We start from the raw sequence: 26,042 nt of genomic DNA, 5'->3' as shown, positions 1-26,042 counted from the left end.
TTTTCTCTTGTTTCTGTTGTAGAAAGAGAGCCTGCACAAAGCTCCCTAGAGGTTCCTCTGTTGATGCTGATTTTTATATGGCAGTTGTTCAGGTGCTCTGGTGATTAGCAGCAAGTAGAAAGGCATGACATCAGTTAAAGCTTCCTCATAAGAGCTTTATAATCTAAAGTTAGACAAAAGATCTAATGGAAGGACACTTATAGGATGTGGGTCAGACGGTGCTGAATGATGATCAGGTATTGCTGAGGATTTTTTTTGTTTTCTAATGTGCTGTAAGAAAACACTGAAGAAATAAAACCCATTTTGAATCTGAAAGAAAAGCAGAAATAACACACTCAGTTTGTAATGCTCTCAAAACTGGGGAGGGAGCACAACAAGGAATAAGGAGGAGTGGAATTAAGGACAGAGCAATATAAGGAATACCTGAGGTGGACATCACAGCACTATTCTCTCTTCTCTATGCCACACAGCCATGGCAGCTTCATCCCTTCCAGGCATTGCAGTGAATCCTTCCCAGCAAAGTGGCTGTGAGGAAGGATGGAGGGCAAGGTTAGGGGGCTAAAAACAGGAAAAACTGCTGGCTTGTACAGGAAATTAGGAGGAATAGCAAAGCCAGAAAGTCAGGTGGTGTGAAATCTGTAGTTTACCATTCTCAAGAGAAGTCTCCTCACACTGCAACATGCAGTCAGTGCAGCTGCTTTCTCTTTTCATGGGTCACGAACACGGCTATTGAGGGCCGGCCATAGGAACAAGGATGGGAAAGCTCAAAGCTCAGCTGGTGCTTAGGGTGGCAGACGTGACTGCAAGCACAGAGTGCTGCCTCCACAGGTCATTTTGTGCTGGGGACATCTGATCCCTAATTGGTCATTTAAAGCACCTGTCTCTTACAGCCCCTGTACAAGACAGCCCACACAGCTTCAGGTGGCACCAGGCACAGGCGATGCCGTGATGGACAGCAGTTTCAGGGCTAATGCTGCTCTCCTGTCATCCCCATACAAGTCTCTTTGAGCCACTCAGACTGAGGGTGATCACAGGCACATGAATTCTGGAGTGGAGTATTTGTTGCAGGCTTCATGGATGTCCCCTCTCTTTCCTTTTCAGGTAACCAAAAATGAGCGGCAGGTGATGAAGCCGTTGTATGACAGGTATCGCTTGGTCAAACAGATCCTCTCCAGAGCCAACACCATCCCCATTATTGTGAGTAGAGCACTCTTTTGTGGGGTATTTCTTTGGTTTCAAGCTGAGGAAGCAGGAATCACCACACTTTTGCTTACAACACACTCACTAAGGCTAAGTCCCAACCTCCTTTATCACTCAAAGAACAAGCAAATGAGTGATCAATGGCACCTTCATACTGAAGTTGGGCAAAGCTGGTCAAGGAACTTTAGTGCCCACCTGTGAACCACGGGGCACATCACACCTTGTATTGTTTCTGCTCTTTCCATTGGGCTGCTGCTGTTATTTCATCCATCCTCTGTTTGGTACAGCCTCACTTCTTTTTCCATACCAACCCATGCTGAGCTATAGGTCTTCCATGCTCCTTGGTTCCACAGGGTTGTATGTACAGGGCTCCTGTACACAGAACACAGACTTGAGTAGATCCCACAGGAGATGCCAGCCATGTCCTGGGATGAAAGAAAGGGCCCTCAGTCTTCTAACACTAAAGAGATCCTCTAAGTGGTGGATATTCCCTCTTTCAAGGTGGTGCTTTGCCACCAGCAAGGAACTCAGTACACCCCTCTAGGGAGAAAATTCACTGTTTTTAATTTTAGACAATTTGTGTAGTCCAGTTTTTAAAAATTAATTAATCTAAAAAACTCACACAGAATACTTCAAGTCTAACTATGGAAAAGAGTTCTTTTATCAAAGTTCCTGTTTACTCTGTCTGTCATGTATGAACTTTTTTTTGCTTTTCCTGAGCAATGCTCATGTCCTGCCCACTTTCTGTAGATGGCTAGTGAAGTGAATTGGCTGGCACAGCATCACCTGCTGCAGTGTCATTGAGGAGTGGGGCTCTTTTCTGCAAATGCTGGGAGGTGTTCCTGGTCCTGCATCTAAAACAAGATAAAAAGCTGTTCCTCCTGGAATATGCAAAATAGTCCCCAAAACGTCTGCTGTGAAGACAGTGCTGGCAGTCGAGGAGGAAGCTGTGTAGGTGTGCATGGGCAGTTTCATGCAAAGCTGTCTAAGAGAGCCCAGGTCCTGTTAAGACACAAAACTGAAAATCCACAGAGGCTAGCAGAGGGACGATGAGACTATTTTTTGGCCCCAATCTTCTGAGTGAGAACAGTCTCATAGAGAGACAGGATGCATTTGAAAATCCATCTCTACATCAGTAGGTAGTTCAGTGAGGAATCAGACTCCTGGAAAGCAAATCTGGAGAGCCTGTCTGAACTTACCCTGTAGCTCTGGAGAGCCAGCCATTGGGCTGGGGATTATTTTCTTGCAGCCTTTGCCTCATAGTCACTACCCAGCTAATAATCATCCAAATTTCTTTTTTAAAACAGATTGGCACTGGTGTCCTTTGCTAACCAACATCCTGAGAGAAAACAGCCCAAGGTTCAGGGGGTTTGCCAGGCCTGTTTTTCTTCCTTGAGAAAGCTATTTCTCCTGGTGGTCCAGCAATGAGCTGGGAGTGTGTGATTGAGAATGAGCTGAGAGCAGGTGGTGGAGGAGAAAGGGGTTCACAATGTAACATACTTGTTAACACCTGTCACAGGGTTCCCCCTCCAGCAAGCGGAGAAGCCCTTTGCTGCAGCCAATTATCGAGGGCGAAACAGCTTCCTTCTTCAAGGAGATAAAGGTGAAGACCTCCAGCTGCTAACTAATTGCTCAGTTTGCATCAACTTTCCCCTTATACCAATGAAACAGAATGGTTGATTGATTTTTTTTTCATCAGTGTTGATTTTTTTGCAGTGTCCTCCTGAAAAATCAGTAGCTGCTTTAAGCCTCGCCAATTCTGATCAAATTCTTCCCTTGTTGTGGATAAGACTACAGTGTTTCCTTGGCTTTGCATTCTTTCCTATCCTTGTCCTTTCCCCTCCGTCTGCACATAATATATTTTATTTTGCTTAAAAAAAAATTTAAAAATCACAGTTACCCATGTACCTTGCTTTTTTACTTGCTTTCCTCCTTTCTTTTAAAAGACACTAACTTGTTTTGCAGTAGTTTCTCTCACTCCCAGGCTCTGTGGCTTGCTCACAGCACCGTGGCAGGAATGAGCTCTCACAAAACTAACCCTCGCACGTGGAGCCAGCCAGGGCACTCACGGGATCCTTACCTGCTCCCCTCCACTTGTTTTATCCAGGCTCTTTTTCACCACCTTGAGCAGGGCATTTTTAACTTAATGAGGATGGAAGTAAGAACAGCTTGGTTCTGCTAGTTGATTCTTGGTCAGATTTGGATGGCAGGATTGTTGTGTTTCTTCTTGTGCTGCTGTGGTGTAATAATTTGGAGTGGGGAAGATTGCTATGATACTGGGCCTTCCCCTGAGGAATAAAGTCCAGCAGCAGACCAGGACACACAGCGTGGAGCTGGGCTCTGGCTTGCCTTCTGTGCCCTTGCAGTGTAACAAGGGAGAGAAGTGCTTCAGCACATTTGGGTCATATTTCTGTTATCCAGCCAGAGCTTGGTTAGATGTAAGTACTGCAGACTTAGAGATCCGAGGTGATTGAGTCCAGTGGATTGTATATTAATGGACTATTCGAGGCACATATTCTTTAATACCAGATTGCAGGTTGAAGATGTTAAGCTGCTGTTTGGAAGCTGGTTAATGATCACTGAGCTTCTTGGTATTTTCTAGATAACTGCTGGATCAAACCTGCAGTGCTGGTCTGGTGGGGAGTGTTTTTGTTTGCTTCTGTTTTTTTTGTTTTAGCGTGTCATTTTTTCTCCACCTCTGCTTGCACCCAGTGTGAGAACTTAGAGCTGTCAATTATGGTGATCTCTGATGGCCAGCACGGGCTGATGCTGTGCCAGGGCAGCACCAAACCAGTTCAGCAGTGTCCTGCAGGGAATACAAACCTGGAGGGGTTTCTGGAGAAGATTTAGATGACAGCCTTAAGCCTGCTAACATGATGTGCCTATTAACACTTAAATGGGGCTTTGTGAAGCTGCATCTGGCAGCATTATACTGAACTACACTCTGAAGTAAAGAGAGGAAATTAGCAAAAGGCCCCAAAACTTAGCTCCTGCATAGGTCCACTATGGGCAGGGAAATATTTGACAGGCTGCTGACAATGTCAGTATTTGTGTGTTTCTGGGTGAGTTTTTCTTGAAGCATTTGGGAGAGTTGACTAAAAACTTGAAAGGTGTTTTGAGGTGACCTTACCAAACATTTTGGTGCAATATCTTGAATGTTGTGTTGGAAAAATCATTAGGATTCTTGTTTTGTGGGAGTGCCGATGATAGGATACTCTGGGGATTTGACATTTGTAACTCTGGAATGCCTCACGATTGCCTGACAATCCAAACAGGTGGATGCTACATTAATCTCCTGTATGAAGATCATTCTGGTTCAAGGTGTAAATCTTGCTGCAGGTTTAAAGTGAGGTTCCTATGTGAGACTTTAGAGGGAAGGCCTTAGAGGGCCTTTTCTGTTGGAGCTCTGGCTAAGAATCCTTTTAATTTGCTCATTTCTATTTAAGAGCAAAATTATTTCAGAGGTCTTGTGAGAACCAGATGCAGTGGGTTGGCTCTGAGGTCTAAATGAAAATTCTGCACTTTTTTTCCTCCTGTGGCCTCCCATGGCAGGAGGCTGGCTCCTGAGCTGCTTGCTGGCTCGGGCAGTGCGCTGTGTCTGCAGTGAGGCAAGACAGGCTTATGGCTATCTGTGGGGAAAACACCTTGCATCAGTCCTCAGGAGCAGCTTGGTCACACTGCTTGTGTGACAAATTGTCCCTTTGCTTTCTTTCCAGGAGCTCTCCCAGAAAAGAGCATGGGAGCTCCTCCTTTGCTGGCAGAGAGATTCCTCTAAAGCAAAGTGTGCTGCTTTCACTGCTTAGACTGACTTAGCAAATCCTCCTCCATGGCACAGCAGTACCTGTGTTCTGCTGCTGCAGCCCTTCCCAGTCTGGGCAGGGTGGCACTCCTGGGGACAGGGAATGGCAGTGAAAGGTGGTCTCCCTCCCCAGTTCAGCCTGGAGCTGTTGGTAGGGCTTAAGAGTACATGGCTGCTGGTTTGTGCTTTCTGTTTAAACTGTACAGCTGATGTCTGGAGAAATGGGTCTTGTCTAATCATGTGCTAAATATTCCTTCAACTTCCACAAATTCCCTGCCGATTTTCCTAAGATGCATTCAGACTTCTCTATGTCTTCTGTTATTATTGCTACTCAAAACTTCTTCCCAGATTATGTTTTTTTCACCCTCCAGCCTCAATCTTGGTTGTAATTCTCAGCCTGTGGCTTTGCAATGTATCATTGTGGCCTAGAGCTTTAAATTAAAAAGAAAACTCTGGGCAAACTATAACTTAATTTAAATGTATGCATTTATAAATCACTGAGGGTTTAATGGGACTAAGCCAGGTCTTGCTGTTGCCTTCTCCCTTTTTGCTTGAAATACGGGATCAGTCTCTTAGGAATAGTTGAACTGTTCACAAGGAATTACATGAAAAAACAAATCAAGAAAATGTCTGCTTTTGATCCCAGTGCTACAATATGTTTTTGTCTAGAAGACTTAAGTGATAGTAGCCCCAAAAAGCTTTTAAAGATGTTCATGTGCTTAGATCCTTCCTGGCTAGAGTTACATGGCTGTAAAATAAATACATTTACAGACACATACATACATATTTGAGAGATTTACTGTCCATGCTGCCATTTGCTGCTTTCTCTAAGTAGCCTCATTCCTTACATTAAGGTTGAAAACTGCCTTCTAGAAATGTCTCTGTACATAAGAGACTGGGCCTCATTCCCTGATAATTAAAATTATTTCTGGACAGTGTCTCAGGACAAGCCCTACTTTTGAGAACACAGTGAACTGGTGAATACCAAGTGCAGCAGGGACTTTCAAATCTCATGCCTATAATTTTTTTTTTAAAAATGGAGCGCAACCAATTCATCAGTGTGCATTGAGGAAATGGGAAATTGCACTGTGCAGAGTTTCCAGTCCAGTTTTTTGTGTATGCCAGCAAAATGGCCAGAGCTAATGTTTGAACATGTTAGCAGCAGCAGTCCTTTTACAGTCAGTCATATCCCACACTGGGTAATTGTAAGACTCATCTGAGCTCACTGGTATCACTGAATGAGCATTTGAGGTCTTGAATTCAGCCATTAGAGAGAGCTGTTGAGCTGCATCTTTTGAGAGAAAATTCCACATTTTAACCTGGCAGTCTCTGTGCTGGGAAATGTTTGCAGGGAAATGCAGAGGATGGCTGGTGTGCTTTGGACAATATGTGTAACATCTGTAAATGGGTTCATTTTTGTCAGAATACACAAACTAAACAAAGCAACAGGTTGCTCTGAACCCCAAATATTTTTTTTCTCTCAGTTGTGTCGCTCTGGGTCTCTTTAACCAAATTGAGTTTGTGGTGGCAATTTCTCTGTCATGCTTTGGTTCTAGGGTGTCTTACTGATGGTCTTCTGGTGTCCTGTGTATTGCTTGGCAATTGAAGTGTTTCCTCTGCCTTTCCACTTCTTGTTCCTGAGTGCATGTGCTGAGAGGAGGAGCCTGTTCCTGAGAAGGGAAGCAATAACCTGTCTTGTTGTGGGGGTGCTCTGTCCCTGTGTGTAGGAAGAAGAGGAGGGCTCTGAGGAGGACAGCAATGTGAAACCGGATCTCACAATTACCATAAAAACGGATTTCAGCGTGCGCAGCTTCTTGGATCAACTAGAAGATGATGCTGACGGCTTTGTTTCCCCGGTGGATGACAAGATGCCATCTAGGAGCAGTCAGGACATGGGGCTTTCAAATCTCCATGAGGCATCCATGTATGTTGAATTCACAAGCAACTGCAAAAAGTTATTTCTTGCTAAGATAGTATTTTATTTGTCAGAAAAGTGTCTGGGGTTTTTTTCTGTTTATGATCCGAGCCAGAATTTTTCATGTTACATTTTTAAATGCAATAGACCCTCATAGAAAGGGTTTGGAAAGAAACTACTGATACTTAGCTTATGCACCTTTGGATTCCATCTCTAAATAGTAACTCCACCAGTGGCAAACCTTTATCATGAAAACCCTGCACTCCAGAAGGTTTTTCATGTTTTGGAGAGGTCAAGTGGAACTAGCTTTGCTAATTTCAAGTCTGGTGCAAACACGTGGGGGTGATAGCCCTAAGTTGTGACCATTGAATTTGATCCTGTAAGAAGTCACCAAAGCCAGACCCATCTGCAGGAGATAATGGTAAATTGTGAAGTGCACACTTGACCTCTTAGAAGCTGCAGCTTAAGACTATGATCATTTTGCTGAATTAAATTGAGCGAGCTTTTTGTTTTAAGTTATGTGAGGCTGCCAAAGCTGCTTCCAGGAGCAGCTCCATTGCTTGGCATATGTACAACTAAACATCTGTAGGTTTACTGTATGTTTCCTGTTTTTATTGTGTACGTATGGATAATTTCATTTATCTTTAAACCCAACAGCCCTGAACTGTTAGAGCAGCTCCAAGAAGTCAGGGAAGAGAAAAAGCGAATCAGAAAAAAATTGAGAGACTTTGAAGATAACTTTTTCCGACAAAATGGAAGGTAACAATTTTTCAGCTGCCTCCGTGTTCTTCAGCTGCTTTTAATCTGTTTTGCATCTACAAAGATCTCCAAATATGGAAAGTTACCTGAATTTAGTATTACATATTTCTTCTTCACAATCGTTATCATTGCTTTACCCACATTTGGAATGGTAGAAGAGTTATTCAATGTTAAAATAACTAGTTTTTTCCCTAGTGATTTCTGTCCTATTCTTGCTTGTCTGTGAGGTGTTCAGACACTAATTTTATCAAGTATTTCTGCCTTAGTGTAACTGGTCTTATTGTTTTAAAATATGTCCCTCATTAACAAGCTGATAGAATGTTTTCATATATTTATACTCTTAAATTATCTTGTCTGTTTCTTGCTACCAGCCATCATCCTTAGGGGCTTTTGTAAAATCACTGAAAATTTTAAATTTTCCTGTAAGCCAAGCGCAATCTGATCAAATACCATCTTTCTTTTGCATAAGTGTGCCTGTTCGCGTAAGTGCTGTGGTGCCAAGACAGGGGAGGCTGTATTTTATTTTGCCAGGCTCACAGGCTGACCCTCAGATGGCTCCTGAATTGTTTCCAGCTGTTTTGCAGAGCTGGTGATTTTAGGGAAGCAGGGCATGTTTCAAGTAGGATTTTGCATTTGGAACTGTGGGGTTGTGCTCAGCCTCAGCCCACAAGCATCCCACACTTTGTTGGAGCAGCTTGTTTGCCCCTTTTTTTTGTTTGTTTGCTTTTTCTCTCAAAGGATAAATGTTTTGGTCTTGTTCCCTGATCAGGAGTGGGGGAGAGGAGCTGCTTTGTAGGGCTTGTTGGTGGACAGAGGGAGGGAGGCTGCTGAGGGAGGCTTCCTGTTACAGAAATCTTCATGGTCTGCTTTCACTCCCACTAGGAATGTGCAGAAAGAAGACCGCACTCCCATGGCTGAAGAGTACAATGAATACAAGCAGGTTAAGGCCAAGCTGAGGCTGCTGGAAGTCCTGATCAGTAAGAGAGATATTAGCTCCAAGATCATGTAAAGGAGGAGATTGGTTTTGCCAATAAACAATGAGGAGAGAGCACCAAACGGACAAATGCATGGAGTGGATGCAGCGGGAGCCTGACTGGGAGAGCTGAGGAGCTCCCTGGGAACTGAAGGGTCATTCCCAGAGATGGGAGAGGGAGGAAAGGTGGATTTCTGTAACTCTACATTTGCTGTTGCCCACTGTTTCTCCAGGCCTGATGCCCAAAATGGAGTTTGCCAGTGTAGGAGACACAACACTGCGCTCAGTGACTGCGCTGAAGGGATCCTTTTGTATTGATTTGCTTACAGATCCTGTAATATTTAGAATATCAAAGCCAGCCATGCTGTTCTTCTTTTCCCAGGATATTATAGCAAGAGGCAAAATAGGATTAATAGAAATGAAATCATCAAATAGCTTCTATTTGAGTTGAACAGACAAGTGCTCTGACCAATCTCATGTTAGGGCACAGGTCAGCCAGCACCAAGACTGTTCTCTTGTAGCTACAGTAAAGATTTGCTCAGACTTTTGACCTGTTTGGAGTCCAGCATCTTCTGTTCCTCTAGAGAAATGCTGTAATAATCTCCTGGTCATCAGCCAGAGCTGGTGTGAGCTGCAGTTTTGCCCAGGCTTGAGTTGGGTTTTCTTCCCATGTTTTTGATGGCCAGTTCAACCGGAGTAGAAGGAAGTACCTGCATGTTTGGGATGGTAAAGAAAATGAGCCATGGAGCCACTGTTCTTACCAGCTTGTTCTGCTTGGAGGGTGATACTGAGACCTGACCACATTTGGGCAACAGGGAAGAGGTTTTAAAAGCTTTAAGTCAGAATCCCTTGGGATTTTGGTGGTTGGTTAAATATCTGGTGTCAAATATGTGGTAGATATCTGGAAGACCCACCCCATTAGTACGTGTGCTTCATCATGATACAGGCACCTGAGCCCAAGCTGAACAGTCCACACAGGTGTCCCACAAACTCACTCACCTAAAGTTTCTTCTTTTGTGCACATCACTCCTGTGTGGGCTGCAGTAGCAACATTGATGGTGGCAGCAGAGGATGGGCTTTTCTTCCCAGAGGATACCGCAGGAAACTGAGAGCATGGAGCTGTGCTCTGCCTGTGGAAAGGGCACCTGTCTCGAGTGGAAGCTTTGACAATTTACTGTTTCCAAATTTGTTTATGACTTTCAGAAAAGAAAGTCCTGGGACACCTGATTCAGGTGTGTCTTGGTTTGAAAGACAGGTTATCTGCCAAGAAAGGCAGGAGCCTCCCTTGGAATGTAAAATGTAAACCCCCTCCCTCTGAATTATTTTGATTTTTGAAATTAAGGGGTTCTCAGGCAGAGATATGAGGATAAGAATAACAGTTCTTTACTAGAGTGTATAATAAAGCAAACAAACAACAACACGGCATTAACACCAAACAGAGCCCAGTCCCAGCCCCTCTCTCAGCCGCAGATGCTTTCCCGCTGGGTGCAGTTCCGGGCACGGCCAGCAGGGGCGCTGCTGGATCCCGGCCAGGCGGGGCAGTGCGGTGACTCCCCCTGGCCTGCAGGGGGCGCTGTGCTGTGAGCTCGGGGAGCACACGGTAATGGCGGCTGGGCCCACACGGGAAGGGATGGAGGAGAAGCTTTGCTCCTCAAACCCCTGGGGCAGCCGATCCCAGTGCCCCAGCAGGACTCTGAGAAAACAATGAGTGAAACAATCCCGGGGTGGTAGAGGAGATGTATCAGGAGCTATTACGGAGCTGTGGCTGGAACTATGGGCAGGCTGGGGGTGAGGGGCTGCAGTGCAGTGAAAGCTCGGAGCAGTGCCAAAGAAGCAGCGAGGGTGGGACAGAGGTGGCCCAGCTCCCAGCAGGGCAGGGAGGGGGGAGCTCAGGATCCTGGGCACCCGAGCAGATGTGGATAGGTCCCTCTCTTAGTGAGATAAGTGTTAATAAGGTCTCAGTTCAGTGGTTGCCCCACAAGCAGAGGCTCAGCCCAGAAATGAAGAAGCAGCACAGGACTGGGCTCTGGGGGTGACAGTGAATCCTTCCCACAGTAAGAAACAGCTTGACCATCCTCTGATGCTGAGAGGGGGAGAGAGAGTCCAGCCACTGTCCCCACCCCTTTATTTGCCCAGTTCTCAGGGTATCTCTGCCCCTCGGAGAGAAATCCCCCCCAGATGACAGAAGTGCTACCAGATACCTGAGCTTGGCCACTTCTTTGTTTTTCTTAAGTACCCAGTAGTTAATGTTTCTTAGCAACTTATGGGAAAAATTCTATAGGTAAGAAGGAACAAAAGAAAATGAACCTAACCCCCGACAAGGTGCTCACATCAAACAGGTGCTGCCTGAAGGAGAGAAAGGCCCCAAGTTCAGGGACATCAAGTCACTGAGGGCCCACAGTTCCGCCATCCTGGGACACCTGGGCTCTCTCTTCCACACCAGAGGCCGATGTGCACCCCTTGGTCTGCCCTGAGCCAGGCTCCACCCTGATACCCAAGGGAGGGCACTTCTGTAATGCTTTCTTCAGCTCCCCAGGGGATCACTGCTATTGTACAGAAGCCAAATAACCAAGATGAAATCCAGTGTTGGTTGTAGCCAGGCCTCATGCATGTCACACCAGAGGAGCCAAAAGGACTCCTAGAACAACTTCTCCCCCTTCCTTCTTTATTAAAGGGCAAGTGGGTTCACAAATACTTGTATTTAGTTTGTGGTACTTCTGTAAGGTACTTTATCCCCTTTCACTTGCTATGTATGCTGTGTGTGTTCTTGCCAAAATTGCTTCTATTTTGGTCTCTTCAGGATCCCTTGAACTCTTCCAAAGGTAGTCATGGGCTGCACGTGCCCTTTGCTAGTCAGGGTGGGTGTCCTGGTTTAGGGCAAATTGCCCCAACTGGTTCGGAAAAATATTTCCTTGGAGAAAAGTGGAAAAAACCTGTTTATTTAACAAGCAAAGCACCAACAAACGTAAAAAATGAACAATACCAAACAATAAAACCTCTTGTTGTTCTGAAGTGATGGCAAATTCGGAAAGTCATTTTTGTGGGGTGTAGCTCAGCTCACTGTGTGTCTCTCAGTCCCCCTGGCGCTGGAGTGCAGCGTCCCAGCCCCTGTGGGCCACAGGCATGAACTCCCGGTGTTCTTCTGAGATTTTGGTCCAAAGCAGTTTTGAACAGTTCCAAGAAAAGGAAAAGCCACAGTCCATGGAACTTTTCTGCTTCAGCTGTCTAAAAGCTAACTAAATAGCAAACGAAAGTTCTGTCTCCCATCCGTTCTGCAGCCAGCACAGTCCAGGAGCAGGATGTGGGGCAGCCAGTGCAGCTTCTGATAACAAACTCTGCACTTCTCCTGCCACCCCCTTTGCTCTTGGACCCAGCCTTAAAGGTGTGGAACTTAAAACCCAGCATAAACAGAACAGATGATGGGGGATACAAGCATCATAAAGTCACCCCAGGACATGGGGTAAGGCAGAGATGTGTTAGTGAAAGCACTTGGGATGGGCACTCATGGCTTGGTTTGGTTTTTTATTAATTGCAGAATTGCCTGTTCCATATAAAACCAGCAATGACTGAATTTTGTATTTCCAAACAGTCCAGAGGACTTGTGTGCTGACCTAGGACTTGGCTTTTCAGAGGTGCTGAGTTCCCATCTCCTGCGATGGGATCTCCTCTGATCCTTGGGGTGTCTTAACTGGGCTGACAGATTGGATCAAAAAGTGCTTTGAATGGAAGCCTTCACAAACCTGGTAGAGGAGATGTATCAGAAGATATTCCAGAGCTGTGGCTGGAACTATGGGCAGGCAGGGGGTGAGGGGCTGCAGTGCAGTGAAAGCTCGGAGCAGTGCCAAAGCAGCAGCGAGGGGGACAGAGGTGGCCCAGCTCCCAGCAGGGCAGGGAGGGGCAAACTCAGGATCCTGGGCACCCGAGCAGATGTGGATAGGTCCCTCTCTTAGTGAGATAAGTGTTAATAAGGTCTCAGTTCAGTGGCTGCTCTCACAAGCAGAGGCTCACCCTACAGCAGAAGAAGCAGCTCTGGGCTGGGCTCTGGTGGCAGCAGCGCATTCCCTTCCCCAAGCAGCAGCTCCGACCGTGCTCCTCCGAAGCCAAGAGAGTGAGCCAGCAGCTGCCCCAGCCCCGCCCTTTACCTGCCCGATGCTCACAGTATCTCTCCCCTAGGAGAGAAACTCCCAGATAAGAGAAAGGCAACCAGATGCCCTCCTCCCCTGAGCTTGGCCACTTTTGTTTTTCTTAAGTACCCAGTCATTAATGATTCCTAGCAACTTATGGGGAAAAATTCTGTAAGTAAAAAGGAACAAAAGGAAAGAAGCCTAACCCCCAACACTGTCCTTCAAAATCTGTGTCTCTGAAAGGGCAGGTTAAGTTCTACAGAGACCTCTGAGGCAGCTGAGGCCAGCACACTCTAGAATGTATTTTTCAGCTTGGCTGCCACAAGCAGAAGAATCTCTCCAGTCTTCTTCTGCCAGTTCTCTATGTCCTTGCAGACATCACACCAGAGCTCTCCATGGTGAGGTTCAGCATTCTCACAGCACTTCCTCACCTCTTCTTGTCGTTCCTTTGTGCCGTGCTGGAGCTCAAATTTGTAAAAGAAGGCACAGGCATCCCCCAGGTCAGAGTCTGTCTTCACTGCATGGTGGAACCACTCCCTGGCCTTGGTTATTTTGCACTCACTCCAGAACAGCTTGGCCACAGCCAGCAGGAAATGCGGGTCATGTTCACACTTCCTGAGAGCATCCACACTCCTGGTCTTTCGTTGCAGTTGCGCTTCAAGGAAAATTGCTTCTGACCACAGGATTCCTGAATTGGGGCACTCTTGCAGTGCCTTGGCCATCAGACTGTTAGCAATGTTCTTCAGCCTAGCTCGGTACTCCAAGCGTACAGACTCCAACCAGAGGTCTGGATCCTTTGGATTTCTCGGGCGAGACTTTTCCAAGACGGCTCTTGCTCTAGTCAGCTGCCCTACTTTCTCCTCCAGCCTGGACAGCAAAAGCCACAGGGGTATGGAATGGGGGCACTTCTTCAACCCTTGATTATAAACCTCCCGTGCTTTCTCTACCAGCTCTTTTTGTTCTTCAATTTGTCCTTTCATCATCCACAGTTTGGGGAAGCCCTCATAGTGCTTCAGGGCTTCCTCACAGAGCTCCTGGGCTGCAGCAATATTCCCAAGCACCCATTCCAACTTCACAGACCTCATGAAGACCCTTGCTGTGGGGGCACTGCTGCGAGCCTTTGCCAGCAGCCTCCTCGCTCTTTCATACTCACTGTTCTCCGACTCGAGCTTCACAGCAGCCAGCCAGATCTCCTTGCTGCTGGGGTTGGCCTGGAAGGCCAGGGCCAAGATGTTTCTGGCTGCTGGCACATCTGCCAGCCACTTGGATTTGGCCCCCATGAACCACAGCACCTCTGCTTTGGGACAGTGAGCAACAGCTCTCTGCAAAACAGCCTCCAAGGATTCCCTGGTTCCATGGTTCTTTTCAAAGTAGGCTGCTCGCGGCCACACACTCTTCTTGCTCGGGAAGACTTGCAAGGCATAGGCATCAACGGTTCGGGCACACTCCAGGGCGTTACGAGCAGCACAACTGTCTGCATCTTCCATCCAGGTGTGTTTCTGATCTTCTTCCTCAATCCCAATCCCAATCCCAATCACAGCTCTCATGATTGCCTGGCATGTGGCCACACTTCCAGCTTTATCACATTCCTTGGCATCCTGTATCCACTGCTCCCTGTTGATTTCCACACCGTTAGCCCTAAGAGATTTGATAGCTCTGTCAATGATTTTCTCCACCATCTGGGTATTTCCACTGGCTTCCTCCAGTTTGGCAGCAGTAATCCAGATGTGACGATCCATTGGGATATTCTCCTGGGCTTTGTTAAGGACTTTATGAGCATTCTCATACGTCTCCAGCCTTGCCAGTGCCAGCCCCAGTTCAACACTGGTTGGACAGCACTCCACAGCCCAGCTCAGCATGATCCTGGCATTCTCAGGTTCCTCCAGCTCCACAGCTGCTTTCCACAAACGCATTGAGTTTGGAACATGCTCGAGGGCTTTCCTAAGGACACGTTTTTTGGCACGGATGTCTGTCTCCAGCTCTGCTGCTCTGATATAGATCCGCACAGACTGTGGCAGGTACCACGCAGCCTGGGCCACAACAGCCTTGGCTCTATCTCCTGGTTGAAGCCGAGCAGCTTCCAACCAAACATCTTCACTCTTAGGGCACATCTCTGCTCCTTTCATGATGAGATTTCAAGCCACCTGAAGTTTGCCAGTGACCTCCTCCAGTTGGGCTGATGCTTTCCAGGCTGGTGGATGATGAGGATTGGTCTCTCGGACCGATTTCAGGAGCAAACAAGCCTTTTTGATATCATTGATATCTCCTCTGTGTGTGGGAATCATGGAATTCAAGTCTGTCAGATATCCTTTTGGGCCCACTACAGTCTGGCCACTCACAGAGTCTGACACCTGGCTTAGCCTTATACCCATCAAGGTGTTCCTGGCTTGGCCAATCTTCCTCATATCCAATTCACCTGTCCCAGGTGTCATCAAGCCTGGCATCATTCCTCCTGGGTATGGAGTATTCAAACCCCCTGGATAAGGAGTATTCAGTCCTCCAAATTGTGTCTGGCGTGGGTCCACGGAAGTGTGACTCTCCCCTGACTGCAAATGCTTTGCAATGAAGCTGTCGGGGACAGGAGTCAGCTTCTCATAACACGGATTCCTCTGCCACTTGTTCCTGGCATCCCCAACCTCAGGAATACTCAGCCACTCCTCCTCAGTAACTTCTGCTAATTTCCGTTTCAAGTCTAAGAACTGCTGTTGAATTTTGGATCGTTCCATACGGTACTTTTCTATTTCCTCCTTTTCTCGTTGTTCCCTCCTTTCTTTCCTGCGTTCATCCATCGTCTTACTTTAAGTTGCATAAACAGCATCTGCTTCTTCATCATCTTTTTCATAAGCACCGCTTGAGAACAGGCTCCCAGTGTAGCCATTGAACTCATCATAGTTGGTGTCATTCAAATCCCCATCATCATCATCTGCTGTCTTCTGGTTCTTCTCCATCTGGTCTCCCAGAGTTCTCTTGCCCAGCGGGGCGTGCCGGTTGCCCACAGAGTCGTTGGCATCGCGGGCAGGGCCGATATCAGAGCGGGTGGTGAAACCCGTGCCTCCACGGCCCAGTCCTGGCAGGTAGCCCAGGGGCACCAGCATGCCCAGGAACGGCTTCTTCTTCTTGTCCATGATGGTGGTGCTGATGTGAGACCAAAGCCGGACCAGAGCAGAGCTGGGAGAGGCAGCCAGGAAAGCAGAAGTGGAAGCAGCAGCAGGAGCTAATTCCCTTCCCCAAAGAGCAGCTCCGACCGCCCTCTGAAGCCCAGAGCCAGCAGCTGCCCCAGCCCCATCTTTTACCTGCCCAATTCTCATGGTATCTCTGCCCCTCAGAGAGAAACTCTCAGATAACAGATGTGCAACCAGATGCCCTCCTCCCCTAAGCCTGGCGAAGTCTTTTGTTTTCCTTAAGTACCCTGTTCTTCTGAAGAACCCAGTCGTTAATGTTTCCTAGGAATTTATGCGAAAAAATTCTGTAAGTAAAAAGGAACAAAAGGAAAGAAACCAAACCCCCTGTTATAGTTTGAAAGCGAACCAGTGGGAGACCCCAAGTCAGAACTACACTTTACTAGGAAAATTAAAATAAAATGCAGGAGTACAAAAGCACTGACAGAGTCAGAATACAACCTGACACCCTCTGGGTCAGGGTGTTAGTAGCAGTCCAATTGGAATGATGGCTGCAGTCCTCCTGGAGTGACAGATGTGGTTCTGTTGAAGCAGTGGTCCTATAGAAGGGTGTAGTTTTCCTCTGAAGGTTCAGTGTGGTGTAGATAGGCCTGGTCTTCCTCTGGGAATCCAGTGGAAAAAGGCTGGTTGTAGTGCTCCAAATATCAGATTATAGGAATGCTTGGCTCCTCCCCCTGGGCGGAGCATCTCACAATGGGAGGATGTGATTTTATCAGTGATGCTGTAAGAATCAATGGGCCATTAACCGAAGATACCCCCTGGAGTTCCGAGGGATGGGTCATGGAAGAGATAAAGAATACAGCCCCACCTGGTTTTAACAGTTGGTAATAGAATAGATATTTTTGGTTACATCTTGCATTGCAACCTGAGACACCCCCAACAGCTGGGTTTTTCCCCTGACAAATCTTGAAAAATGATATGTAGGGAACAGTCCATTTTACTTTTAAACTGATGAGATTGTAGCATTTTCTGATGCTTAGTTACTGCTGTTTACATGGTATATTGCTAGAATTTCAGATAGTTTCTATGAAATGTAAGTACAGTTATGCACTTTAGAGAGTTTATATTTTTGAACTTTGAAAACTAAAAGTAACAAAACCTATTAGAAGAGATTGTACATTAAAAGAAAAAAAAACCCTGCACCTAGCCATCTCTCTTTTTGAACTGTTCAAGTCCTTTCCTGTGGCAAAAACAAAGCAAAACTTCAGCTGCCTCCTTGTGAAGGCAACTGCTAGAAAAGATTATCAGAAAGAAGTGGATTTTAGAATTCCAGTCCTGGAAATACATATGCCAATGCTGAACTGTGTCCTGGCTTTGCAGATGCTGTGACTGCCCTCTCTCAAACCTGCACAGGAGGAGGACTCCTGAGCACTAAAACATTGTCTTTGTATCATACAGATGATTTAACTTCCCACTGACCACAAATAGCCAGAAATTATGTTTGCCCCACCACACCAGGTCAATCTAAGAAGGAGCTGTGCATTTTGTTTGATGATTTGTCTGTGCCAACATCAATGATTATTGAGTGGACAACGTTAAATACAAGACTGTACTTTTTAAAAGGTGTGAAGTACTGTACAAAATTGTACTTTATGTGATATAAATAAGCTGTTTAGTGTAAGACAACCTCTTTCCATGTCACTAGAACAAAGCTGTCTGCTGTAGGATGGCAGTAGGGTCTGCTGGGCTTCCCATCCACAGGGCAGCCTTGGACACGTGTCTGTGTTACCACATTGTGGTATAATAAATCATTCAAATGTAAATGCTGGCCATGAACGGGCTGTGCACCAAATAAGATTGCAGAAGTGAAAGACAGAGGGAAAACTTGTCATTCTAACAAGTTGCATTTGGTTTTGTTCTGTTTACTCCTGAGTAAACAGCTGAATAATGGATGTTTCTGTTAACGGCAGTGAAATTAAAGCATTTTTCTTTTAATCATTCTGCTGATACACTGGTTGTTATTTTTGTTGTTATTTTTGGTGTGTGCAAGTTTCAGAGAGTAAATGCTGCCAGCCATCCTCCTGCCTGAGGAGCTGTCTTTGGAGCTGTTTGCAAGTCAGTGATTGACTGCTGCTGCTCAGGTGAGAGCTGGGCAACCAGACCAAAATTGTTACAGGTTGAGTAAAAAAAATGTCTGCAGGGAGAAGTAGAAAATTACATGTCTGGAGAAGTACAAAGTAACCCACAGGTGGTAGAAGGGGAGTAAACGGGGCATAATTAATTGTGCTGATGGCTGAGCAGGATTTCTGGGGCTCCTCCTGTTTCTCCCTCAGATGTTCACCAGGGTTTTGGTGCCTTTGACTGCCACAGCATGTGGTGTCAGAGGCCCTTTGCTTGGGGTGGAAGACACAGGAATTGGCTCTGTGAGTCCAAACTGGACACCTCACCCCACACCCCTACTGCATGTCTTGGAAAAAGCTCTTGCCCTTGGAGACTGGAGTGGATTGACATCTCCAGCTGTTGGAGAGGGCAGTCAAGTTTCACCAACCTGCATGGTCACTCACAGCATAGAGAGTGGAACACTTGCTGGACCTTGTATGGTCAGCAAGTGTATGATCCTTGTGCTTCCCTTTGGACACCTGCACGCAGGGAGCCAGCTCCTAGAGTAACAGCTATGTACATATATCAAACAACACATAATTTTGCAAATAACTTGGTATATAGCAAATACTGGGGTTGGCTGAGTGCAGAAGCCAGTAGCAGGGTAGGTGTGGGTGCCTGACTGAAAAAAAAATTGTTAACAATCCCTTTTCTTCAGACTGCATTTGGTGTACAAAAGCAACCTGGAAATGCATTCCCCAGCTAATGACATCTCAGTGACTCTAGGCTTGGGTCTGTTTACATGATTTATGTAACAGCAACTTCAAATTGAATCAATGGTGTCCTTTTAAATATGAATAGATTGAAAAACATTATGTGTACGCTTTGTGTTTTGTATAAAACAAGAAAATACAACTATTTTGACTGCAGGTGTTTGGTGACAGCTTCTGTTCTGTGTGGGATGCTGCCAAAGATGGCTCAGCCCAATAAAGTGGCTCATAAAGTCCTCAACAGCCCTGGCCTCTTCTGCCTCCCCCTCCTCAGCTGAATAGGGCTAACACTTGCTACTGGAAAAGAGATATCTGATGCATAAATATAAATATACACACATTTTGCATTTATATAATATATAAAACATATGCACACTTACCTCTGTAGTGTAACACATGTTATCTACAATAATGCAACCCACTATATACAAGATATAGACTATACACACCAGAAACAACAGTAGATAGACCTTACACAATAATACAGGTCACACAGTAATGAGCACACATTACACTCTATGTAAGAGGATATGTGCAGACACCTGTGTCCATCCACCTAAACAAATAAAATATGTGCAATATATGTGTCTAACCACAGATGCATGGATGGAATGACTGAGGGCTGGTCTCAAGTCCAAGATCTTCCTTGGAGGACTTCCCTTTGCCTGAGACAGGACAGGGGGAGAGGCAGTGCTGGTGCCTGGAGCAGCCTCTCCTTTGCTCCCTGACATGGAAAGGCAGCCACTCCATCAGAATTAAACATCAAATTTATTGCATAATACTGTACTATGTACACACACATCGAAAATAAACATTTGATATAATTGTATATTTGTCTTCAATGCTGCATTAGAAAGAGGCTGGGGGGCTCTCAATGTAGCCCACAGCTCGTCTTTTAAAAAGAAGAACAATCCAGAAGCCTAAAACCTTTTGTTACGAGGTGCAAAGTTCAATACTGTAAATTGAACATGGTGCATAAATACTATGTCCTAATAACAAGTCAATGTCAAAACCACCCTAGGCTTAAAATGAGATTTACATCAAGATCTGAAAAAATGGCATGGGAGAAAGGAGAAAAATCATTCAAACTTCACTTAATGGGGCAATGAGACTGAGGAAAAGAGGACAAAAGCTCTCCAATCATACAGGACAGATTTAGGTAGAGATTTTTCTACATTTTCAGTCTAATTCACACAGAATGTCCTTCAGGCCCCCTGGCAAAACAGCTGCCAAGCGAGAGGGCTGTTCTCAAACAGCAAAGTAATAAGCCTAACTGCAAAGATCAAACCAATCTCCAGGCAGGGGGCTATCACTCAAATGTGGATCTCCTACTCCTTTCTTTGACCTGACCTGATGAGACTGAAGAGATTGCACACACCTCCCATGCTCACACACCCCTGCACTCACACAGCCACACACACAGCTCCTCTGGACAAAGGTGGCAGCAGTAAAAGCAGGCATCTCACCTGGTATTAGAGTAGCAGGGCTGTTGGGATGGAAAAAGAGGGCAGCCCACCCACCCAGGCTGCAGACTTGGCAGGACAGAAACACAGCACGAGGGAGGCATTTAGAGAAACCTGCTGTGATAGGCAGGGTTTGTCCTTCCACAAGCCTGAACACAAATCCCACTCTAGAGGGATTCTGAGGCTTCTTTGAGAAGCTTGAAAACAAAATTCAAGACAAGTGAGGAAAAACAAGCCAACCTCTGTAAACTACCATATTTTCCATGAGATATCCTGGTGCAAAAAGATGGAACATCACTAATGCACCGCTCTGGGGTCACAAATGACATCCCAGCCCAGTACCATCCACCAAAGACTGAAGGGCAGAGGAGATATTTCCATTCAAAGCAAGCAAGAACCAGCTTGCATTTAAAAAGTGAGGAAAAAAGGGGGGGGGGGAATCACAGCTTTTCAACGAGGAGATCGCTATTTCATCCTGTTTCCACCATACCCTAAATGCAAGGGACATCAAAATATTTCGACTGAACTAAAAGAAGAGGTAAGAGTGTGTGTGTGTGTATGGGGGCAACAAACTACAAGGAATTGCCAGGAGGGCAGTGATGTCAAGTTGGAGGGGAAACAACAGAAATGCCCACTGAACTGATTTTGTTCAGCAGATGAAAAAATTCAAAAGCAAGAGCCTCTCCCTGCTGGCAGCATCAGGCTGAGACTGCATCATCTCTATTATTATTATTATTATTATTATTACTTATCTTTACCCACCCCCCCCCAAAAAAAAAGAAAAAAAAAAAAAAAAAAAGAAGTAGTTCAGATCTATTCCCTTACAAAAATAAATCCCAAGCCCATCGTTCTGCTGCTCAGCACCCAGGAGTCTGTGCCAGCCCCGCAGGGGGATCAGGCCAAGCTGAAGCCCTCGTAGTGGTCGATGGCCTGCACGAGGCGGGCGCTGAGGATCTCCTTGCTGCTGTACTTGGGCAGGTCCAGCAGGTTGTAGCAGGTGTGGGCCACGGGCAGGTACTGCTCCCCGCTGGGCGTCGACTGGATGATGATGCGCAGGCTGGACATGCCATAGATGGGGATGCGGTCGCTGCCCGTCAGGAACACTGCAGAGGCACAAGGGAGGCCGGGCAGCTGGGACAGCTGAGGGACCTGGCAAAGTTCAGCCCCACCTGCCTGGAGGGGCTGAAACCCTGACTAGACTCCCAGGGGAGCTGCAACACAGCAAGGCCAGTGGCAGGCACGAGCACTGGCCTTTATCCATCTTATCTTATCCTTTATCCATCACAGAATCTGAGTGGCTGAGGTTTAAGGGACCTCTGGAGGTCCTCAGGGCCAACCCCCTGCTCAAGCAGGGCCACCTAGAGCCAGCTAGGTGGCCAGGAGAGAAGAGAAAAAGCCACAATAGAGGGAAGCCCCAGCTCTGACTAGCTGATATTGTCACTCATGCTGGATCACCCAACTCAGTGCAATGAAGCTCCGCAGCCACTCCCACCCAAGTCTTTCAATTCCAGGAGATGCTGCACCACTGCAAGATACTTACAGAGAAATTTCTTCTTCTTTTCCAAAGAAAATTCATGGAAGGTCTCCCAGAACATTCTCACAGTCGGGTGGGTGGCAGTGTAGTCTCCCTTATAGACAGCACTCTATTAAAAACCAAAATATCACATTTTCAGCTGGCACGAGAAGAAAGCAAAGACTAAGCAGAACCCAGACCTGATCTTTTCTAGTATCTGACATCAGATCTGTGCCTGATAGCTTTGAAAGGGAACACAGGATGGGTGATGGGCAATGGCATGGCTCAAAGACATGGCAAGAGCTCTCTGGCAATATGAGGAAGGCAGACATTAAACTTCTGCTTTTCAGCTAATTACAAGTGTGGAGAGCAATTCTGGAGTGCCTTTTCACAGGCTGAACTCATGAACAGGATCACACACTCTGCACTGAGAGTGACATGCGGGTCTACAGCTTGTGAGAGGATACAACCCTTTCTGGGTGTCCAGACTCCCCTTTGAACCCTTGTGTAGTTTTTGCCCCTGTGCACTGGAGTTTTACTACAGGTGTAGACCTTTTGTGTCCTCCCTTTGGCCACAGATTTCATCCTTAAAAAACAGACTGAAGTCCTTCTCCCTGTCCTTCCTCATCCTGAATTTCCTCCCTGAGTTTTATCTGTAGCATGCCAGCACAGTGAGAAACTTTTCATGTGAGTGACAGCAAAGTGCACAAGGAACATGAGAAAAAAAAAGCATCATGGCTTATCCCATCTCCTGACACAGACCAATGCCCACCTCATGCAACTGCACAATCCTGGCACCTGTGCAAAATAAAAAACAGTACAAGAGGGAAGCTTTACCTCCTCCAGTTCCTCCCAGTTGTAGTTACTGTTTCCAACTATCATGGCCCTGAGCTCTGTGGGCTGGAAGAGTTCCAGGACCTTCCCTCCACACACTTTCAGGAAGCCAGTAGAAAAGGCTGTGTACCACTCGTGGATGGAAACGTTGAAGATGTAATTTACGTAGGCTTCGACAAATTCTTCCCTAATGCATGGAGAGAAAGCAGGCAGAGGAAAGCACTTTTAATCACATGTCTAAGCAGCAGCACTGCCAAGTTTTCCAGCTTCTGTTTGTGAAGTGTTTCGCAAACACGAGTCTCCAAGCAGGCTCAACCCACTGCCCTCCTCTCACCAACATGGACAGAGTGCTCAGCAGCAAGTGCTAGCGTGTGTCTGCTTACTCCCTGGCAGTGGTGGCATGGGAGGTCGCCCAGGCTCTCTGCCACCAGTAAAGCTGAGGAGCTTACAACTGGAAGAAACATTTTGGCCATTGGTGGAGTTCTCACCACATGCACTACACAAAAGCAGCAAGGGACAGGTGAGGAAGTAAAAAGGAAATAAGGAAGCAGAATAACAAAACTGAAAACCTGGACTAAGAAATCATATACCAAAGGGGGAGTTATTTTCCAGTGCATTTGTTTTATTTTCATTTTCCCCATAGTCACCTGAGCATTAGGGAAATTCAAGCTGATTGAGCACTTAACTGTTGCTTAATTCCTCTCTGGCTGTTACGGTCATGAACTCTGCATCAAGAGCATTTTAGGAACTCCAGAGGAAAAAGGGAAAATGCAGGCATTTCCTACTCAGCATTCGTCAGTTACAGCAATCCTGTGCATTCCCAGTTTCCAATGAACTTTCCTCACACGGGAAAGGTAGTGCCCACAGACATACACACAACAAACTACTCAGGCCATAGGGTGGCAAATTGGTCCCTGGCCTCTAAATGTAGAGGTGGAGGAAGTCATTAAGCACTGTAAGGTAAATTGACAGTCATGTCTAGACCTGGATTTAGAGGTTAGCTGGAGTTCAGAACTCCAGTCAGGATAAAGCAACTGAATTTTGGAATGTTAAGCTGGTAGAACTACACACTAGCCTTTCTCCTTAAGGATTTTCTTCCCTTGTTTCCTACCCTGACTTAATAAACAGTTCCAGTAGTTAACCCTGCTGCTCTTCCCAAGTGCTCCTTTGTACTGGATGGCACACAGTTAAAAAAAAGGCAGGTTCTCTTTTGAATGTATATGCCCAACTTAAAAACCTGAAGGGTTCTAACACTGGCATTTTTTATCTTTCCTTCACTGTTGCAGGGGTAGATTAAACACTCCTCTGTTTTAGCTGAAGTCCATCTTCTCTTTGCAGGGAGACAGAAACCCATGTGGGTTTGGCATGGAGGCAGCTCTTTAGCTGTGTAATTGCACCATTTTGGGCAGCAGCAAAGCAGGTAAGAAGTAACACAGACAAAGCTTTTGCTGTAGCAATGGCTTCAGACACATTCAAAACCCTTTTAAATAATCAGATTAATAGGAAATTACTTCATCTCCAGCCTTGCCAGCAAGGTCTTCAGCAATCCTAGTACAAGTCTCCAACCATGCTGCTGAGTAGTTACTGGATCACAATGTTTTGCCAGCAGAGAAAGAATGTGAACACTGCTTCAAGTAATAAAGGCACTTGTAGAAATCCAGTTACAAGATTATGGGAAGAAAATTGTTCAGCAGCTGGACAAAAAAAAAAAAAGGGGGGGGGGGAATGGTAGCTGTGCTAGTAATAACCCTGGGTGTTCAGTCAAATGGAAAGAGATCCAAGTACAGCAGGTCCTTCTGGCTGTCATCGGGGATGGGAGTCAGGCCGTGCCAAAGGAAAGTTTCCGGCTCCAGAATCAGGAGTACAAACAAGTCTGCCAGGCTCAGTTCTGTTGGTTACATACAGTTCCCCTCTGAGCCATCAGGGTTATTAACCTGGGCCAAAATCATGTCTCCAATGTCTACTTAAAATGAGAAAAACTACCAAGGTCTATACAGAGGCCTTTTATAGGGAAGATGTCAATCCAAGTGCACAGTACATTTTCCAAACATTGGTGGAAAGATGATGAAAACTTGATTTTTGTTCAAGTGCTGCTAGTGCCCAGCAACTTTTGAGCAACTGGTCTCAAAATTTGTTCACAGTGACTGGTAATTAGCCCCCACATTTCCCTTGTGTTTCTGTGGCACATGACTTCACCACGAGCACGAGTCCATCCCCACAGCTGCCCCACTTGCCTGTTGTCCTTCTGCACCAGGATTTTATCTCCATCTTCAATCAGGTTCTTCTGCTCTGTCACACCATAGCTTTCCCTGCAGATCTGTACAAAACCAGGAAATTAATGTTACCAGAAGTATTTTCCAGGGCATGTGCCTGTAAGAAAGACAGAGTCCTCTTAGACAGCTGAGGACTGGCATGTAAAGAGTGGGACAGAGAAAATGGTATGTGCAGAAACTTCTGTTCTCTGCTCCCAGTACACTGTGTGCTTCACCACCCACCATCACCTACATTTGCTGTTGGACTGCTATTAAGTTGAAATGTGAACTTAGAAAGGAATAAAAAATATTTTAGGTAAATTTCCTGGGAAAAAATAACCCCAGGAGATTGGTAAGTAAAAACTAACTGTTTTTAACTAAGTTCATGAGTTCTGGCAATAAAAAGGACTCCCTTTTTAAACAGAAACTCAGTGGGTTAATTCATCCTCTCTCACTGGAAGAATAAATGACATTTTCCTGCTTTTGCCAGCCAAGGATGGCAGCAGTACAAACCTACACTGTGTACACTAATTGGTTACCTGAAAAGAATGTGAAAGGGTCATAGATAAAAGAAGCCCTTATGTGTGAAAAAGAATTTGGGTAAGAGTTTCTTTTGTTACTTTAAAGGTATTCTTTTTTACACAGCCTGCATTACCATCACAATGGCCTCATTGTCTCATCCCAAGTTACAGCTCCTGCTGCAGGAGACACAGTCAGATGCAGGTCTGACTCACTCCAGAGGTAAATTTGATCTAAGGGAGTTTGTGCTCTCTCATTCATGCAAAAAGGAAATGGGCACCACTCTCCTTGCTCAGCAAGGCTCTTCACAGTGTGGAGCAGTTTTATGTACCTTGTTTTTACCCCAGGACAGGACTTGGACAGAGTCAAAAAATGATCCAGATCAAGATGAACGCATCACTCACAACCTGTTAGAGCATCAGGTCTTTGAACAGTGACAACAAGGCTATTTTGAAAACCATTCAGCTTAATCTACTTATCGCTCAGTTTTTAGCACCACATACATACAAAAGAAGGGAGTTGACAGCAAAGAACATTTTAACATTAGCATGGGCTGTGTGCTATAGGCATTTGGAATCAGCCAGAATACACATGAAGATATAGATAGGCTTCAACTGTACCACAGCAATCAGAGAGCTGATATGTCAAATGTGTCTTACTGTAAAATTCAAACAGAACGTCTCCTCCACATCTTCCCCAGGG

General features: G+C 45.9%; 2 protein-coding genes and 1 pseudogene across 6 annotated transcripts in view; 1 reads left to right on the top strand and 2 right to left on the bottom strand.

Moving 5' to 3' along the window:
- Positions 1 to 12,357, top strand: part of FAM13A (family with sequence similarity 13 member A) — a 117,322-nt gene extending 104,965 nt beyond the window's left edge. For 3 of the 4 annotated variants that reach the window (XM_031066438.1, XM_031066437.1, XM_031066439.1), the window contains 5 exons: positions 1,102 to 1,197; positions 2,720 to 2,803; positions 6,727 to 6,923; positions 7,572 to 7,673; positions 8,556 to 12,357. In XM_031066438.1, coding sequence (XP_030922298.1) covers positions 1,102 to 1,197; positions 2,720 to 2,803; positions 6,727 to 6,923; positions 7,572 to 7,673; positions 8,556 to 8,682 — 606 coding nt within the window. In that variant the 3' untranslated portion in view covers positions 8,683 to 12,357. The remainder of the gene's footprint in view (positions 1 to 1,101; positions 1,198 to 2,719; positions 2,804 to 6,726; positions 6,924 to 7,571; positions 7,674 to 8,555) is intronic. The other variant, XM_031066436.1, reaches the window with a different exon arrangement.
- Positions 12,358 to 12,680: 323 nt separating this feature from the next.
- Positions 12,681 to 15,985, bottom strand: LOC102043109 (annotated as a pseudogene). The gene has a single exon (XR_265268.2). The product of XR_265268.2 is annotated as a pre-mRNA-processing factor 6 pseudogene (transcript).
- Positions 15,986 to 19,508: 3,523 nt separating this feature from the next.
- Positions 19,509 to 26,042, bottom strand: part of HERC3 (HECT and RLD domain containing E3 ubiquitin protein ligase 3) — a 39,322-nt gene continuing 32,788 nt past the window's right edge. The window contains exons 20-24 of the mRNA XM_031066435.1: positions 26,000 to 26,040; positions 24,804 to 24,886; positions 22,573 to 22,756; positions 21,763 to 21,865; positions 19,509 to 21,325 (exon numbers count right to left, since the gene is read on the bottom strand). Of these exons, the coding sequence (XP_030922295.1) occupies positions 21,117 to 21,325; positions 21,763 to 21,865; positions 22,573 to 22,756; positions 24,804 to 24,886; positions 26,000 to 26,040 (620 nt within the window). The 3' untranslated portion in view covers positions 19,509 to 21,116. The remainder of the gene's footprint in view (positions 21,326 to 21,762; positions 21,866 to 22,572; positions 22,757 to 24,803; positions 24,887 to 25,999; positions 26,041 to 26,042) is intronic.

The sequence above is a fragment of the Geospiza fortis genome, unplaced genomic scaffold, assembly GCF_000277835.1.
Source record: "Geospiza fortis unplaced genomic scaffold, GeoFor_1.0 scaffold11, whole genome shotgun sequence".
Lineage (NCBI taxonomy): Eukaryota > Metazoa > Chordata > Aves > Passeriformes > Thraupidae > Geospiza > Geospiza fortis.
The sequence above is the reverse complement of the archived record's forward strand: the minus strand, read 5'-3'. Positions and strand labels throughout refer to the sequence as shown.